The sequence below is a fragment of the Hylobates moloch genome, unplaced genomic scaffold (genome assembly GCF_009828535.3).
Source record: "Hylobates moloch isolate HMO894 unplaced genomic scaffold, HMol_V3 SCAFFOLD_19, whole genome shotgun sequence".
In the NCBI taxonomy this organism is placed as follows: Eukaryota; Metazoa; Chordata; class Mammalia; order Primates; family Hylobatidae; genus Hylobates; species Hylobates moloch.
In genome coordinates this window covers 76,553,728-76,570,769 of record NW_026652294.1, presented here as the reverse complement: position 1 = coordinate 76,570,769, position 17,042 = coordinate 76,553,728, and the positions used below count along the sequence as shown (strand labels likewise).

General features: G+C 40.6%; 1 protein-coding gene across 10 annotated transcripts in view; it reads left to right on the top strand.

The window, feature by feature from the left end:
• Nucleotides 1-15,977, top strand: part of SMARCA2 (SWI/SNF related, matrix associated, actin dependent regulator of chromatin, subfamily a, member 2) — a 182,490-nt gene extending 166,513 nt beyond the window's left edge. For 9 of the 10 annotated variants that reach the window (XM_032138939.3, XM_032138930.2, XM_032138931.2 and 6 more), the window contains 5 exons: nt 3,994-4,099; nt 4,574-4,675; nt 8,502-8,634; nt 13,652-13,794; nt 15,059-15,977. In XM_032138939.3, the coding sequence (XP_031994830.1) occupies nt 3,994-4,099; nt 4,574-4,675; nt 8,502-8,634; nt 13,652-13,794; nt 15,059-15,094 (520 nt within the window). In that variant the 3' untranslated portion in view covers nt 15,095-15,977. The remainder of the gene's footprint in view (nt 1-3,993; nt 4,100-4,573; nt 4,676-8,501; nt 8,635-13,651; nt 13,795-15,058) is intronic. The other variant, XM_058431519.1, reaches the window with a different exon arrangement.
• Nucleotides 15,978-17,042: the final 1,065 nt, after the last annotated feature.

The window sequence follows — 17,042 nt, the reverse complement described above, 5'->3', positions numbered from 1 at the left end:
TCTTGTTGCCCAGGCTGGAGTGCAGTGGCGCGATCTCAGCTCACCACAACCTCCGCCTCCTGGATTCAAGCAATTCTCCTGCCTCAGCCTCCCTAGTAGCTGGGATTACAGGCATGCGCCACCACACCCAGCTAATTGTGTATTTTTAGTAGAGAGGGGGTTTCTCCATGTTGGTCAGGCTGGTCCCAAACTCCTGACCTCAGGTGATCCGCCCGCCTCGGCCTCCCAAAGTGCTGGGATTACAGGCATGAGCCACCGTGCCCGGCCAGAAGTAGATTTCTTAACTAGCATATCAGCCTTCAGCATGTCTCTAAGCTTAAAATATAATCAAAGCTAAAGCTGACATTTATGTCAAGTTTATAATGTATGCAGTCACCAGTTTAGAGTCATAGGATAGATGTGGAATTACACTTTTGATTTGTGGCGGTAATGAGAAAAATGCCCTTTGGTTTGTGGAGGTAATGAGGAAAAAAAACGGTTCCGAGATGAAGCTTAACAAATCTCAGTAGTATGTGTATATAAGCCATGCATACAGGAGTTCAAACTACCACTTGCACAATGGTATGTGGCTCTTTTCCATCTCGTACTCTATGGTCTCATGGCCACGTCGCTGTGTCTACTTCCATGGAGGGGAGAGGTTCTTGTCCACCAGCACCTGTGAACTGTAAGACCAGTGAGTGCCTTTAAACTTCTATTTCATGTTGTACCCCTCCCCCACTTACCCCATGTCTTATCAGAGCCATACTTTCTAGCCTGAGGTAGATCGTTATGTAAAATCCATCCGATGTCACAGGCCATCAGTGGTCTTGGGGAGGGGGTCTCATTTTTGTCTGGGAAGTAGCGCACTTTCGAAGTAGCAATTTATATTTAGGCCTTAAATTGTGTAAAATGACATAATGGAAAACACCTTGGGATAGGGTAAGCATTTCAACAGAAACAGAACACCTTCTGTAAACACCATGGTACAATTAGACTATTGTTCTGTACTTAAAAAGGAAAAAAGCAACTTTCTGGCCGGGGGCAGGGTGGTGCATAGAAAACTACCACATTTGAAAAGGTGTATTAAAAAAAGCCCTCGCTCAGCTCAAATTAGAGAAAGAAATGACAAGAATTCAAAACTATCAGGCTGCTTCACTTCCTTCTTTGTTTACTTTTTTTTTAACCTGTAATTTAGGAAAAAAGTAAATTACTCTAGCAAGTGTTCGTGCCACCCCAATACATTCTACAGGTGATGTGGAAGCTGGGTACTGCCCAGGACCTCCTGGCTTTGTCTGCAGAAGCTGGCCATCCAAGCCCTTGCTCTGGGAGGGAGGGGAATGAGTTTGATGTCTGTAAGAAATCCCCACCCTGTGGGGAGGAAAGAAACAATAACACACATGGAAGAAAGGTTCTGAGCAATGAGGGGACTGAGAGTAAGTGTAGTTGATATTTAGGAGAATTTCCTCCATTTTTATGGGCAGTGGGTTCTTGGTCCTGGATGGATAAGGAAATCCTTGGAGAGGAGAAAAAAACCACAGAGAACCTTCCAGCTGTGGAGTGACAGATAGGTCAGGCCTAGAGACCTGGAATGGGTCATAAAGAGGGGATTGCTCATGAACGTTGGGGGTACACAGTAGAGACTCTCCTGACTAGAAGAGAAGTGTGTTGGTGGTACCAGTTGGGTTTTTAGAGATTGAGGACATATCCTGGAGGGCTTTGGAAGCCAGACTCTCTGAGATATTTCAATGATGATGGAAACAGCATAGTCCCAAGAAGTCTTCCATAGATAACTTCCAGGTCCTCCTTTTGCCTTTGTCTTTTATTCGTAGGAGAGGAAAAAAGAAAGTGGGATAGGTGTATTAAGTCCAGTGAGCCTTTATTTTTTAAACAGAATAAGTGTGTTTATTTCTCGTTTTACAGTATTGGCCCCAAGTCTCAGAGCATTCAGCTCTCTTCTTTATGAGCATAGAGAACTCTGGACTTGTCGCCTTATGGGGTTTAGAATTTTTAGGGTCTTCCTGAAGACAGAGATGTCATACCTAAATTGTTTTAGCCTTACCCCTTAGACCCTTGTTGCACTATTGGTCACAAACTGCTTATTTCTTATTTCACCAGTAGCACAGTTGAAATTAAGAGTATGTCCATCACAAGTGTACAGAGATGTGCCTGTAATCCATCCAGAGAAAAATGACACCATCTGTTGGCAATGTAGAAGATGACACCATGAAGATGTCATTGAGGGAGGGTCAGGTGTTAAATCCACGATTACAAAGAGGTCTGACTTTTGGGTTGCTGCTAGGTTATAAAAAATGCTAACTTTAAACAAGTTGCTCTCTACAAATTACTCTCATTGCATTTCATAGGCACCTTTTCAAACAGATAAAATGTTTGGGTGTATAAATCTCAGAATGGTAGAAAAAGAACAGACCAGAAGTTGTGACCCTGTGTTGAAGGTGATGGTAAATAAAATAGTTCTTGTCATATACTACGTGGCATAAGTTAGGGAAGTGTGAATGCATTTCTCAACCTGGAAGAGATGGGAGGGGTAGGGGTGGTTGAGAGGGTGAGAGAACACCTTGGTTCTTGCTACAGTGATCCAAAAATCCAATTCCTGAGTAAAATGCAGTCTTCTTAAACCTCTTGTGTTCACCCCTGATTTTTGTATTTATGAGGCCCATATGTGCATTAAAAAAATAAAACAAAAACAGTGACCCAGTGTAGCAGAAAAACTAGCCCATCTCTTTGACAGAGGATTTTCGGTTAATTTATGCAGGCCCCTTTGCACTTCAGCATTTTTTCCACTGGTTGCTAAGCAACCGTTTGAGTTACTGCGCATGCCTTTTTTTATGATAACTGTCATTATGATTACTTTTTAATTATACGACTGGGACTGTGGATTAAAACAGCATATTGTCAGTCATGTTTTGCCACTGCCTTCTAGTATTCTCACAAGCTCCTAGAATCACCTTCTGAAATTTTTATGGCAGCGATTTATGATTATTTTTTGATATTTCTGGCTTCACAAAGGAAGTAGAGATGGCATCCTAAGGGGAGTGAGATTTTTGTGAAAAATGACTGTATCACACACCACAAGCTGTTACTGATCTGAGCAGACCAAATCAGATATTAGCATCTTGAACCTAAATTGTGAATTTCTTTGTGCCTTTAACCACGTCTGCTTCCAACAGTAAGTGATGTTAAAAGCTCATATTGTTTTGTAGCCTGTGTTTGAAAATTACAAAAATGCTAAGCCTTTGTTGCTATTAAACCTGCTTTCAAATAAACCTACCATGAATTTGGGGGAGGGTACGGCACTAATCCCAGAAACATGAAGCAGCCACACTTAAACTTGTGAAACATGTTCTTCTTTCCCCCAAATTGCTCCACACACACAGAAGGGCAGTTAGGCAAGATGAAGGGGTGCCTCTGGCAAATAATAATAAAGGTATGTGTGGTTTACAGTATGTAAAATACCCTAAAAGGAATAAGACCAGCAAGATGGTCAGCCACTAGGTACGTACGAAGGCTTTTCACTTGAGTTTCCAGAGTCTATTCTAACATATTATTTTGAGTTACTTTCTAAATACAATGTGAAGTTGAAAACAAAGGAGTATGGAAATAAAATGTTTAAATATATATATTTATATATGTGTGTATATCCATACATACATATTTACCAATTCATTTAAAAATGAAATTTTTAGCTAACAAGGATATTTTAAATATTTCTATCAAAATAAATATATTTGCTCTGAAAGGGAAATGTACAGTGTATTTCCCATATCGTATGTGTGACAGAAGTGGGGACCAAATTGTATTTTACTGTGATTTGGAAATTAGCACAAGGGACATTAATCTCCAGTAGAGTTGTGGGATTTTTCCTGACTTAAAAAGCTCCATATCTATATGCATGGAATATAATTTACTTTGCTGACATTTTCTGAAATAAAAATAAAACCTTTCCTCAGTAGTGTTTAATGTGGCTTGTTTTTGTTTGTTTCATCCATCCTACAGTTCAGGGCGACAGCTCAGTGAAGTCTTCATTCAGTTACCTTCAAGGAAAGAATTACCAGAATACTATGAATTAATTAGGAAGCCAGTGGATTTCAAAAAAATAAAGGTAGATATTTTGTTTACCAACTTTATTCTTGAAGTAAATAAAGGAGCAGTGTAAATTCATTGAAATGGTTGTAGTTGGAGCTGACCGCCACCGATGCCCACCCAGGGCTCGCCACAGAAAAGGTTGGGATGTCCTGGATGTCCTTGTGCTTTTCCGTGAGTGTTACTTAATCACGTTGAGAGCTCATGTTATATTGCATTTTATTGAAGAGCTTTCAGGCTTCCTGCTCCCCCGACCGACATTATTGCTCTTCTTATTTCTCATCATATTCTCCTCCTTGGCAAAAGGAATGACGGTGGGAGTGGGAGGGTGGACTTGGTGAATGGCGCCCCCTGGGGTTGTGCAGTCCCACATCCCTGGCAGGGCTTTATGCTGTGAAGACAAAGGGAAAATCAGGCTTTGTTAACTAAGTAATGATCGCTGAATTTTCCTCTTCCTCTTTTTTTTCTCCATTTTCTCCAAAATTTCCATCAGGAAAGGATTCGTAATCATAAGTACCGGAGCCTGGGCGACCTGGAGAAGGATGTCATGCTTCTCTGTCACAACGCTCAGACATTCAACTTGGAGGGATCCCAGGTCTGTCATAAGTTGTCTAAAAGTTCTTAACTGTAAATGTGCCCATTGTTCTTTTTAAGTAAAATATTTCATTTTCTACCTTTTGAATCACTGCTACTGGCAGAGGAAAAATAACTAAAAACCTATGTTCCTTGCTACCTGTGTAAGAAAATAGAGGCTTTGTACCACAGCTGTGCTAGCGCCTACTCACACTTCTCTTCAAAGCCTGTATTCTTCTTGTTTTTTTTCCTCCACTTTTTTGAGGCAGAATTTCACTCTGTCTCCCAGGCTGGAGTGCAGTGGTGCCTTCTCAGCTCACGGCAACCTCCGCCTCCCAGGTTCAAGCCATTCTTCTGCTCTCAGCCTCCCAAGTACCTGGGATTACAGGCACCCACCACCGTGCCTGGCTGATTTTTGTATTTTTAGTACAGATGGAGTTTCACCAGGTTGGCCAGGCTGGTCCCAAACTCCGGACCTCAGGTGATCCGCCTGCCTTGGCCTCTGAAAGTGTTGGGATTACGGGCGTGAGCCACTGCCCCCGGCCTCAAAGCGTATATTCTTTTTTGCGAGATGGAGTCTCGCCCAGGCTGCAGTGCAGTGGCGTGATCTTGGCTCACTGCAACTTCCACCTCCCTGGTTCAAGGGATTCTCCTGCCTCAGCCTCCTGAGTAGCTGGGATTACAGGCATGTGCCACCATGCCAGGCAAATTTTTGTATTTTTAGTAGAGACGGGGTTTCACCATGTTGGCCAGGCTGGTCTTGAACTCCTGACCTCAGGTGATCTGCCCAGCTCGGCCTCCCAAACTGCTGGGATTACAGGTGTGCACCACTGTGCTGGGCCTCAAAGCTTATATTCTAATTAGAGGAGGGATTCAAGTAAATCACTGAAAGTAATGCTGAAAGGTTGGCAGTACCATTTTTGCTTTTTTGGAGATTGTAAATTTGATTATATTTACCTTTATTTTTCTGATTGTACTCTTGCATCAGGAGCTAAAACTACTAGAATTTAAGACCAAACAAACTATAGGAAAAAAAATAAACACTGCCTCTAATTGCTTTTTAATCCTTTTTATCAGCCCAGTTGCAATTCTCTTTAGTCCCCTTCTCCATAGTCAGCAAGTCTAAGAGTATATAAATGAACCGAATTTATTAAAATAACCCAAGGGAGGGCACTTTCATTTCAATTACACCTCAATTACTGTCACCATATGTAGGAATTTTCTCCTGTCTGTATTTCTGGTCTGATGCCTTCAGACCCATGAAGAAGAAAGAAAAAGGCAAAGACGTACCCCTCAACCAATGCAGTGTCAAACCACCTTTAAATTCCTTAAGCCTGTTTCCTGATCATACCCTTGTGCCTGCGCATCAATTTCAGTCATCAAACAGGAGAATATAGAAAGCTTCAGAATGTGCCTTGAACAGACTTAAACATTTCCAAGTTAATAATAGTAGTATCTTGACCAAAACAGGAGGTCTTGAAAAGCAAGCCTTCTGTTACTCAAGACAGTCTCCAAGGAAAAAGTTAAGCTCGAAGCCGTGACATAGAAAGTAGAAGAATCAACAGAGAAGGTTTTGTGAATGACAGTTTATTTTAGTCTCTGGATAGATATTTGGATTCTTTACGTCAGTATGGCATTATTATGATATACATCCAGTCCTTTTTTCTACAACCTGCCTATCTATCTGTTTTCACTCTCACTGTCTCACAACTGAAACGAGGTGTTACGTGGCCTCTTGACTGGTTTCTCCCCCAGGCCATCTGGACACTAGTTTGTCTTTCTCTAGCCACCTTCCTATCCTGTTCATTTACTGCCTCTCTTCCCAAGCTTTGAGGTTCCCGTGCACTGTCTAGAATGAATTTCATCTCTGCAGACTGCTTGCTGAAGTCTAAAGTCTTTAGCTTCATCTGCTGCTCCTCAACCTAAACAGCCCGTAGTCCATTCAGACTGATACCATGATCACCTGCTTCCCCAGTTACATTTCTTTTACTCTTTAAGATCACTCTAGACTCACATGCAGTTGTAAGATACAATACAGAGAGATTCTGTGTACCTTTTACTTCTCAACATGGAAACATCTTGCCAAACATAGGATAATATCTTTTTTTTTTTTTTTTGAGATGGAGTCTCACTCTGTTGCCCAGGCTGGAATGGAATGGTGCCATCTCGGCTCGCTGCAACCTCCGCCTCCTGGGTTCAAGCGATTCTCCTGCCTCAGCCTCCCAAGTAGCTGGGATTAAGGCGTGCACCACCATGCTCGGCTAATTTTTTATTTTTATTTTTAGTAGAGACGGGGTTTCACCATGTTGGCCAGGCTGGTCTCGAACTCCTGACCTCGTGATCTACCCACCTCAGCTTCCTAAAGTGCTAGGATTACAGGTGTGAGTACCACACCTGGCCCAGGACTATATCTTAAGTAGAAAATTGACATCAATACAATCCCAGATGCATCTCTTTTATTCTTGCCTCCTTATCTTTCTCATTTGTTTTCCTTTTCTAAAAAGCCCCTCTCATTTCTCACCTCTGAAGGAATTCTTCTCATCTTTAAGATCCAGCTCAATTCTGATGTCTCTGGCAAATTCTGCCCTGATGGTCCCATCCTGTCTCTCTCTCGCGGGTCCTTCGTTCTGCCATACTCATACTCACTGCCTATATTGTTCATTTGGGGCATACCGCAGTTTGCCCAGTCACTTTTTTGAACGAGTAGGTCTTCTTTACAATAAAAGGAGTATGTTCCTAAAGAGCAGGGCTTGTTTTATTTTCCTTTAAATTTTTAAAACATTGTGATAAAAAGACATAACAAAATTTATCATAATTTTTCAGTATACAGTTCAGTAGTGGTAAGTATATTCACATTGATGGGCAACAGATCTTTAGAACTTTTTTATCTTGCAACTCTGAAACTGTGTGCCTATTAATAACTCTCATCTCCTCCTTCCCTCAGCTCCTGGCAACCACCATGGCACTTTGTTTCTATGAATTTGCCTATTTTAGATACTTCATATAAGTAGAATCATAGAGTACTTGTCTTTTTGTGACTGGCTTATGCACTTAGCATAATATCCTCCAGTTTAATCCATGTTACAGGATTTCCTTCCTTTTTAAGACTGAATAATACTCCATTAAACGTACAGACCACACTTGCTTATCTACTCATTCGTCGATGGACCCTTGGGTTGCTTCCACCTCTTGGCTTTTGTGAATAATGCTGCTACGAACATGGGTGTGCCAGTGTCTTTTCAACACGCCTCTTGTGATTCTTTATATACCCAGAAGTGGAGCTGCTGGATCATATAGTAGTTCTATTTTCAATTTTTTGAGGAAAAGGACCATTTTTGAACTTATTTCAGCACTTACCCAGGGCCATGCTCAGACATGTGTATCCATTAAAAATAAAGTGTTGATTGGATAAGTATTAGCTGCTACTGATAAACTCAGTAATAAAGAATAGCCCCCGCTTGCTAGGGGCACTGCATTTTAAAGAAGACTGCTTTACCACAGTCTTACTACAGCATTTGGTAGAACAATTCAAATAAGAAATGTGGTTTTTAAAAATACCATTTTTGTTGTCCAATATGAGGATATTTTATCTACTATTCTCCTCCAAGCATCCATGCACTTTGAAATAATTTCAACTGCATTTGGGCTTTCTGTATGAATGTGTATGTCTGTATTTCGGCTTGGCGTTTTGCTGTTGGGTTTTCAGGTGGGCATAAAAGCTAATGGTGACATTTCTACTACAATTAACGTAAATTAAGCTGGTGTGTTGCATAAGGAAGAGTTCACTGCCATGGTAAATCTTAGGCCCTCAGCTTGCAGTTTTAACAGATGCCCCTTTGACCATTTAGATCTATGAAGACTCCATCGTCCTACAGTCAGTGTTTAAGAGTGCCCGGCAGAAAATTGCCAAAGAGGAAGAGAGTGAGGATGAAAGCAATGAAGAGGAGGAAGAGGAAGATGAAGAGGAGTCAGAGTCCGAGGGTAAGCCCAGACATTGGGGTCCCCTACATCTTTGCCCCTCCTCACCTGCAGAGCCGTCTCCACAGATGTTCGCAGAAGAGATTTTAGAGTGGGGCAGATCTGGATTGGAGCCCTTAGTCCACTTCGTCCTTGCTGGGCAACCGGGGGCCATGTACTTACCCCTGCTCATTCTCAGTTTTCTCATCTGTAAAAGTGAGGTCATAAAAATGACCTCCAAGCATGTAAAATGTGTAGCATAGGCCAGGCTCATAGCAAACACTGTTTTATTTCTTTTATTTATTTATTTTTCTGAGACAGGGTCTCACTTTGTCACCCAGGCTGGAGTGCAGTGGCATGACCTTAGCTCACTGCAACCTCTGCCTCCCAGGTTCAAGTGATTCACCTGCCTCAGTCTTCCAAGTAGCTGGAATTACAGGCATGTGCTACCATGCCCGGCTTATTTTTATATTTTTAGTAGAGATAGGGTGTCACCATGTTGGCAAGGCTGGTCTCGAACTCCTGGCCTCGCATGATCCACCTACTCGGCCTCCTAGAGTGCTGGGATTACAGGCACAAGCCACCACACCTGACCTGCAAACACTTTCTGAATGTTGCCTTTGAATATTAGCCTACTGCACGTTTTCTACAACACTGCTGTTAATGCCACCTATCTTCTGTTCTTTACCACAGTGGTTCTCAAGCCCGGAGGGCTTGAATAATATGCCAGTGTTTGATCCAGTAGCCTGTTGTAGGGCCTGAGAATCCATATTTCTGGCCAATTCCCAGGGGGAACTGATGACGTTGGGACAAGGACCACACTTTGAGAATGACAGCTTTAGAAAATAATTGTCAAACTGAGTTGGAACTGTCAATTTTGCATAGAATTTTTTTTTTTTTGCCAGGGGAAGAGGGGTGAAGACAGGGTGCTGTTTTTATTTAAAATGTTGATATTTTGTTTATCCTGGATTTGGGGGGCATTAATTTGGGTTTTTTAAATATTACCTTTTAGGATATTAGTTGGTGACTGGGTTTTGGTGCCCCCTTAAATTTTACACCCAAGATGAGTGCCTCCATTGTTTTACCCTAGTTCCAGCCCTGACAGATAACCCAAATATTCCAAAGGTTAAGGGTGCTGTCAGAAGTTGAAAATTTTTTCTTAGTGGGGCATGTTGGCTCACAACTATAATCCAAGCACTCATAGCTTGAGGCTAGGAGTTCAAGACCAGCCTGGATAACTTAGTAAGACCCTATCTCTACAAAAATTTTTGTAAAAAGAAACAGCCAAGTGGGGTGGCACGTGTCTATAGTCCCAGCTACTCAGGAAGCTGAGGCAGGAGGATTGCTTAGTCTAGGTGTTCAAGGCTGCAGTGAGCTATGATCACACCACTGCCCTCCAGCCTAGGCAACAGAAAAAAACCCTATCTAAGAAAAAAAATTTAAATATTTTAAAACATAAAATTTCTTCTTTCCTATGTGTGTCTTCACCCTTTACCTCTCAAAGTAATACAACCTAGTAGTTATGGTCTGCTGTGTTTTATGGTATAAGCCGAGCCTGGTGGCTCACGCCTGCAATCCTAGCACTTTGGGAAGCTGAGGCGGCTGGATCACTTGAAGTCATGAGTTTGAGACCAGCCTGATCAATATATTCATAATAAGTACAAAAATCATGCCACAAAACAGTATGCTATGTTTTTATAAACAAATTTATGTATAGAAAAAAAAGGTAACGTCTCAAAATATTACCAGTATGTAGGGATACAGAATTACATGTTTTTTACCTTTTAAAATATATTAAAAGTATAGACATGTTTTTAAAAATTGTTAGGTTTCTAATTACACATTAATACAGATGACTTGGAAAATATACTTTAATGATTTTTGTACTTATTATGAACACTTGCCCTGGCAATGAGAGTTTTCCTACAGCAACATATATTAATATGTGTAATATATATTAACATTTATTAATGAATCTGAATGTACTAAAATGTGTTAATTATACTCCGTTAATCAGGCTGTTTCCCAATAATGCCGTCCTGAGCATTTTGCCCATAGATTATTGAAAAGATGTAAAATGTATGTGATGCACACACATTGCCACAGAGAATGAAGTTTCCATTCTTGCCCTCAACGTATATAAGTGACTCTTTCCCAACATCATTTTCTATTCTCTATATTCTAGTTAGTGATTCTGCCTTTTATTTGTTATGAATTTAAACTTTCTAAACTTTCCCAAATTCATGTAGTTATTCCTTCGTTCTAGCATTTGAATACATCTGCATCATCTGTTTAGCTATGTATTTCATTATTTTAGAGCCAGATTTCTAATCTGTTTTCAAAGAGTGCTGTCCTATACCATCTATCAATTTAGTTTAATTTCTCAAGGCTTGGTATATTAATTTCCTATTGCTGCTATAACAAATTACCACAAATTTAGTGACTTTAATACAACACAAACTTATTACCTCTTATGGGTCACAGATTCATCCTGAGTCTCCTTGGACTAAGATCAATGTGTCCACAGCCTGTGTTCCTTTTTGGATGCTCTAGATGGGAATCCCATTTCCTTGTTCATCCTGGTTCTTAGCAGAGTTCAATTTCTTGTGTTTGTAGAAACAAAGTTCCCACTTTCTTGCTGGCTGCCAGTGGAAGGCTGTTCCCGACAGTGTTCTTTGGCTCATTGCCTCCCCACCCCTACCCCTTGCTCCAACTTTAAAGCCAGCAATGACAGGTACAGTCCTTCTCATGTTGTGTCTCCATAAATCTCTTTTGCCTCTTCCTCTTCCACTTTTAAGGATGCAGATGATTAGATCGGGCCCACCTAGATAATCCACTGTTAATTTCCCCATCTCAAGGTCAGACAATTAACAATCTATAATCCCTTTTGCCATGTAATATAACATATTCAGAGGTTCTGGGATTAGGATATGGACATCTTATGAGGAGACGATATTCTGCCCACCACACTTGGTAGCTGGAACTTTTCATAGGTGCATATGGTTGTATCATAAAACCTTAGGAAGCTGTTTATAGGGCTTCCCTAATGGTCCAGTTTATTAGCCTGCTTGTCTATAGTCTGTCGGGTGGATTTTTTGGAGAGACATATCCACTGACACATGCCTGACGGCATCAGAGTGCGCCGCACTCCAAGGCACATTCAGATTATGCTCTCAAGGATACATTTTCTTACCCCTATTGCCTGTCTTCTGCCCATTCATTTCCCATACTCCTGTGTCAGGGAGAGCCCACACCTGTATAAATGGACATATTTCACTTTGTTTTTCCACACTGTTAAGAAATGCCCATCATGACTGGCTTCTGGCATCTATTTCTTTAGACGTCCCACATCTTTCCATTTTCATTAGTAGGTAGGCCTTTTCATCTCCAGTCTCTTCTTCTTGTCCTAAGTTACTCCACCCAAAGCAAAGGGCCCCACCTCATAGCTTGTTAAGCAGCAGACAGTGGGTATAACAGATAGAAGCCTTGGCTAGGAGTACTATTTTGTGTGCTAGGATTTGCCAGCCTTTGGCCCATTTGGGATGGAGGAAAGCAAATGCTACCACCACACTTGAGTTCAAAACAGCACAGCTCTCATCTCTTCTGTTAGCTTATGTTTCTGTGGGAGATTTTAGTTTTGGAAATATTTTGTGGGTCCCTCTACTTCACAAAAGAAGTCTGAAACAGCCTCATCTCTAAGATTCCTTCTGGAGCTAGGATTCCCTCTATGACAACATCTATTTCTAGATGCCTTAAGATCCACCAAACAGGGTAGTCTAGCAAAGCTGGCTTGAATGAGAGACCCACATTTTCAGTGCCTTCATCATCAAATACCAAAAATGGTATTCTATGGATACCTATCCCAAATAGCTACCATGGAGCAGATGGTCTTTGTTCCTTGGGATATGTACCTACATTTGTGATACTGTACCTTGAACTCTTCCAGGTGTTTCCATTGGTATCCCCAGAATAGTCCTGTGAAGGTGGAAATGGGTGCAGTCTTTCTGAAGGCTAATCTGACAGAGCACTGTTAGAAATTGACCATATGGACATGTTCAGCATACCTCCCTCAAATTCTGCCAAGATACATTGAAATAGGTTCACAGCAGCTTTGTTTATACTAGCAAAAAAAGCAGGAAACTTCAGCCCTCGTCATATGAGACTGATTCAATAAATTATAGTATACCATACGATGGAAAAATTTCAGGTATTTAAAAGAATTAGGCAGGTATGTATGAGGCTTTACCTATAAATATCCCACATATGTGAGTAAACAGCCAAGTGTAGAATATGGACATGTATAAGGATCCCTTTGGGATAACTATATAAAGAATTCAAGTATGTATGTGTGTATATATACATACTTAAATTCTTTATATGCTATAGAGAGACTTTTATAGAATATGTAGAATTATACACACACACAGAAATGGATGTACTTGCAGGTATGGACACAAACATTTTTTTTCCTGGAAATAATTACCAGAAAGAGAGTTATAGAGACTAGGAATGGGGGAAAGGAAGCATTCAAAAGTGTTTTCTTTTTACTTTCCATTTTGTACCTTTATGTTAAAAATATTATTGAACTATTTAAATTTTCTTTTTAACTCAATGGAGTTATCTAAATAGTAAAATTATTGGCCTTTAAACTCTTTACATTTATTTATATTTTTAATGTAAAAGTTCTATTAAATGATCGCGCAGCAACACCTCCACAAAGTAGGAAACACTTCCCCTCATTATCCTTGGTCAGCCATTGGGAGACAGGTAAAGGACCCAGCCCCAGCGTCCTCCGGGAGACCTTGGTCCCTCTTGTTGCCTGTTCAGCGTGACTATATCATTTATCTTCCAAATGGATACAGGTTGGCAAGTGAACGGGGTCGCTAACTAGACAGAACCACAGAGAACAGGCATAAACCGGGAATGTGCTGGGCACTCTGGGAAGTTGGTGTTGTCTGGAGGTTGGTGATAGTCTTGTCACCTATACAAAAATCTCCTTGTGATTACTCATTGGTGTCTATTTCATTTGCTTTGGTTTTAGCAAAATCAGTCAAGGTGAAAATTAAGCTCAATAAAAAAGATGAGAAAGGCCGGGACAAAGGAAAAGGCAAGAAAAGGCCAAATCGAGGAAAAGCCAAACCTGTAGTGAGCGATTTTGACAGCGATGAGGAGCAGGATGAACGTGTAAGTGTAGCAGACTGGGACTGAAGGCGGAGGCGCCCTCTCCTCTGCTTGCTGGCCTCTTGCATTTCCATGCCCCTTCAGCCTTTTCACTTTATTACCCAGGAGTGGAAATGTCAGGATTTACTGAGATTTCATTATTGAGGGATGTGAACGGAGCTGTATGATTTAGAACAAAGAATTGGGGATAGTCTTCAAAAACGAAAAACTACTAAATCAAGCTCCCCTTTCCCCCTTTTTAATCTTCCCATATGCTTTCTTATAAATATGGTTTTCCCCATAGCCAGTTAATATTTTACATCCATCACACCCAGCATGGTGCGTGGTACATAGCAGTAGATTAGATGGAAGAATGAGAAAAACTGTGTTGACGTCAGAGTTATTGGCTTGAGTTGCTACTTAAGGGACCGTGTAAAAACTCAAAAGGACTTTTTAAGTACCTAGGGGTGTTATTTTTAATATTTGAAAAATTCAATGATCATCTATTGAGTCAGGCCTTGTAATAGGTACCTCCCTGTGTGGTAGCATATTAAATACTGATGTCAGCATCACGAGATAGATGTCACTCTCAAAAAACATGTTATGGAAATGGTTAGGTTATATGTGTTTTGCTACAGATCACGTAGCAGACGTGGAATTCGGACCCAAGTAGCATAACTCAGTCTAGTGTGCTATGCCTGACTGGACAGCAAGGTAGAAGAGTGGGCAGAAGCTCCTGATACCTTGCCTTCTGAAATATCCTTCATTGCATCCATTCACTTTCCAGGGGATGGTCTCCTGGCACCCACAGTATTTTCTTTCTGGAAAGATAGATTTTCCTTCAACACATTACCATTTTGGTGAAATTTCAGAATTATGATCTCACCCCAGCTTTAACCCTTGATGCAAGCATTTTCAAATACATTTAAAATACTGTCTTTTCTTTAGGAGATGTCAAATGCAGGGTATTTTTGTTTCTCGCATGAATTTTCTAAAACCTAGGGCTGAAAAAGAGAAAATATTAGCCATAAACCTTTCAAGCCAAAGTGAAAGGGCACAAACACTAGCTTAGAGGGTGGGCTTTGCTTTGGGGTTTTCAGTAAGAAAAACTTCTCCGCTTACAGACTGTCGATGCCTCTTTAATGTGTTTCTGTCCTCCCACGGAAAGAGATTGGGCAGGTTGTTTCCAAAGTGTCATTTTTTCCTACTGGCCTCTTGATGATTTGTTGTTATATCTTCTTTTTCTTGCATGTGATGATACTTCATTTTATCTTATTTTTACTTTTAGGAACAGTCAGAAGGAAGTGGGACGGATGATGAGTGATCAATATGGACCTTTTTCCTTGGTGGAACTGAATTCCTTCCTCCCCTGTCACATTTCTACCCAGTGAGTTCATTTGTCATATAGGCACTGGGTTGTTTCTATATCATCATCGTCTATAAACTAGCTTTAGGATAGTGCCAGACAAACATATGATATCATGGTGTAAAAAACACACACATACACAAATATTTGTAACATATTGTGACCAAATGGGCCTCAAAGATTCAGATTGAAACAAACAAAAAGCTTTTGATGGAAAATATGTGGGTGGATAGTATATTTCTATGGGTGGGTCTAATTTGGTAACGGTTTGATTGTGCCTGGTTTTATCACCTGTTCAGATGAGAAGATTTTTGTCTTTTGTAGCACTGATAACCAGGAGAAGCCATTAAAAGCCACTGGTTATTTTATTTTTCATCAGGCAATTTTCGAGGTTTTTATTTGTTCGGTATTGTTTTTTTACACTGTGGTACATATAAGCAACTTTAATAGGTGATAAATGTACAGTAGTTAGATTTCACCTGCATATACATTTTTCCATTTTATGCTCTATGATCTGAACAAAAGCTTTTTGAATTGTATAAGATTTATGTCTACTGTAAACATTGCTTAATTTTTTTGCTCTTGATTTTAAAAAAAGTTTTGTTGAAAGCGCTATTGAATATTGCAATCTATATAGTGTATTGGATGGCTTCTTTTGTCACCCTGATCTCCTATGTTACCAATGTGTATCGTCTCCTTCTCCCTAAAGTGTACTTAATCTTTGCTTTCTTTGCACAATGTCTTTGGTTGCAAGTCATAAGCCTGAGGCAAATAAAATTCCAGTAATTTCGAAGAATGTGGTGTTGGTGCTTTCCTAATAAAGAGATAATTTAGCTTGACAGATGCAGCCTCTTTCTTTGAATTCTAGAGGATTGAAATCCTTGTGCCTGAAGTGGCAGTTTTCTGCAGAGGGCTGGGCAGGCTCTTGCTACTGAACACTTGATAGGGAAAAAAAGAGAGAGGTTGAGAGAGAAGTGAAGTGGTCCAGCTATGTCACCAGGGGAGCCTGTTGCACCCATGACTTTATTAAACAGCAGAAGAGACGCTGCCCTGGACCAAGCCATATGAAGTCCCTGCTCAGCCTTAAACTCTGTTTCTTAGTTGGAGAATCTATATTGCTATTTATGCCTTTGATTTTGAAAGATTTCAAAAATAATATATTCCATCGAAAGACTGGTTCAATGAACACCTATATACCCTCCACCTGAGAATCAACAATGATTAATATTTCATCCCTGCCCTGTTTTATTTTACCAAACCACTGGAAAATAAGTTGCAGTCATTACAATACTTCGCACCTAGTATTTCAGCACAAATCTAAGAAACAAGCCATAGTCACATTCTCCCAATTGTCCTAACATTATCTTGTATTTGTTTGGTTTTAGCCAGGATCTTTTGAAGGCTCACACTTTGTGTTTGATTGTAACATTTGGCTCAATATCTTTTTTAAAGTTCTCAAAAAAAAAATAGCACAAAGATGGGCGCTCTTTTTTTTTTTTTTTTTTTGAGAGAGAGTCTCACACTATCGCCCAGGCTGGAGTGCAGTGGCGCGATCTCAGCTCACTGCAAGCTCTGCTCCCCCCACCCCCCACCTGTTTCATGCTACTCTCCCGCCTCAACCTCCTACGTAGCTGGGACTACAGGCACCCGCCACCATGCCCGGCTAATTTACTGTGTTTTTAGTAGATACAAGGTTTCACTGTGTTAGCCAGGATGGTCTCGATCTCCTGACCTTGTGATCTGCCTGTCTCGGACTCCCAAAGTGCTGGGATTACAGGCATGAGCCACTGTGCCTGGCTGATTGTTTCTTAAGAAACTGGTGATGTGATGATAGGATCAAAATGGGAGAGTTTTCCTTCAACACTGCTGGGTTGGTGAAAGCTTCCTTTTTTAGAATGATCTAAGG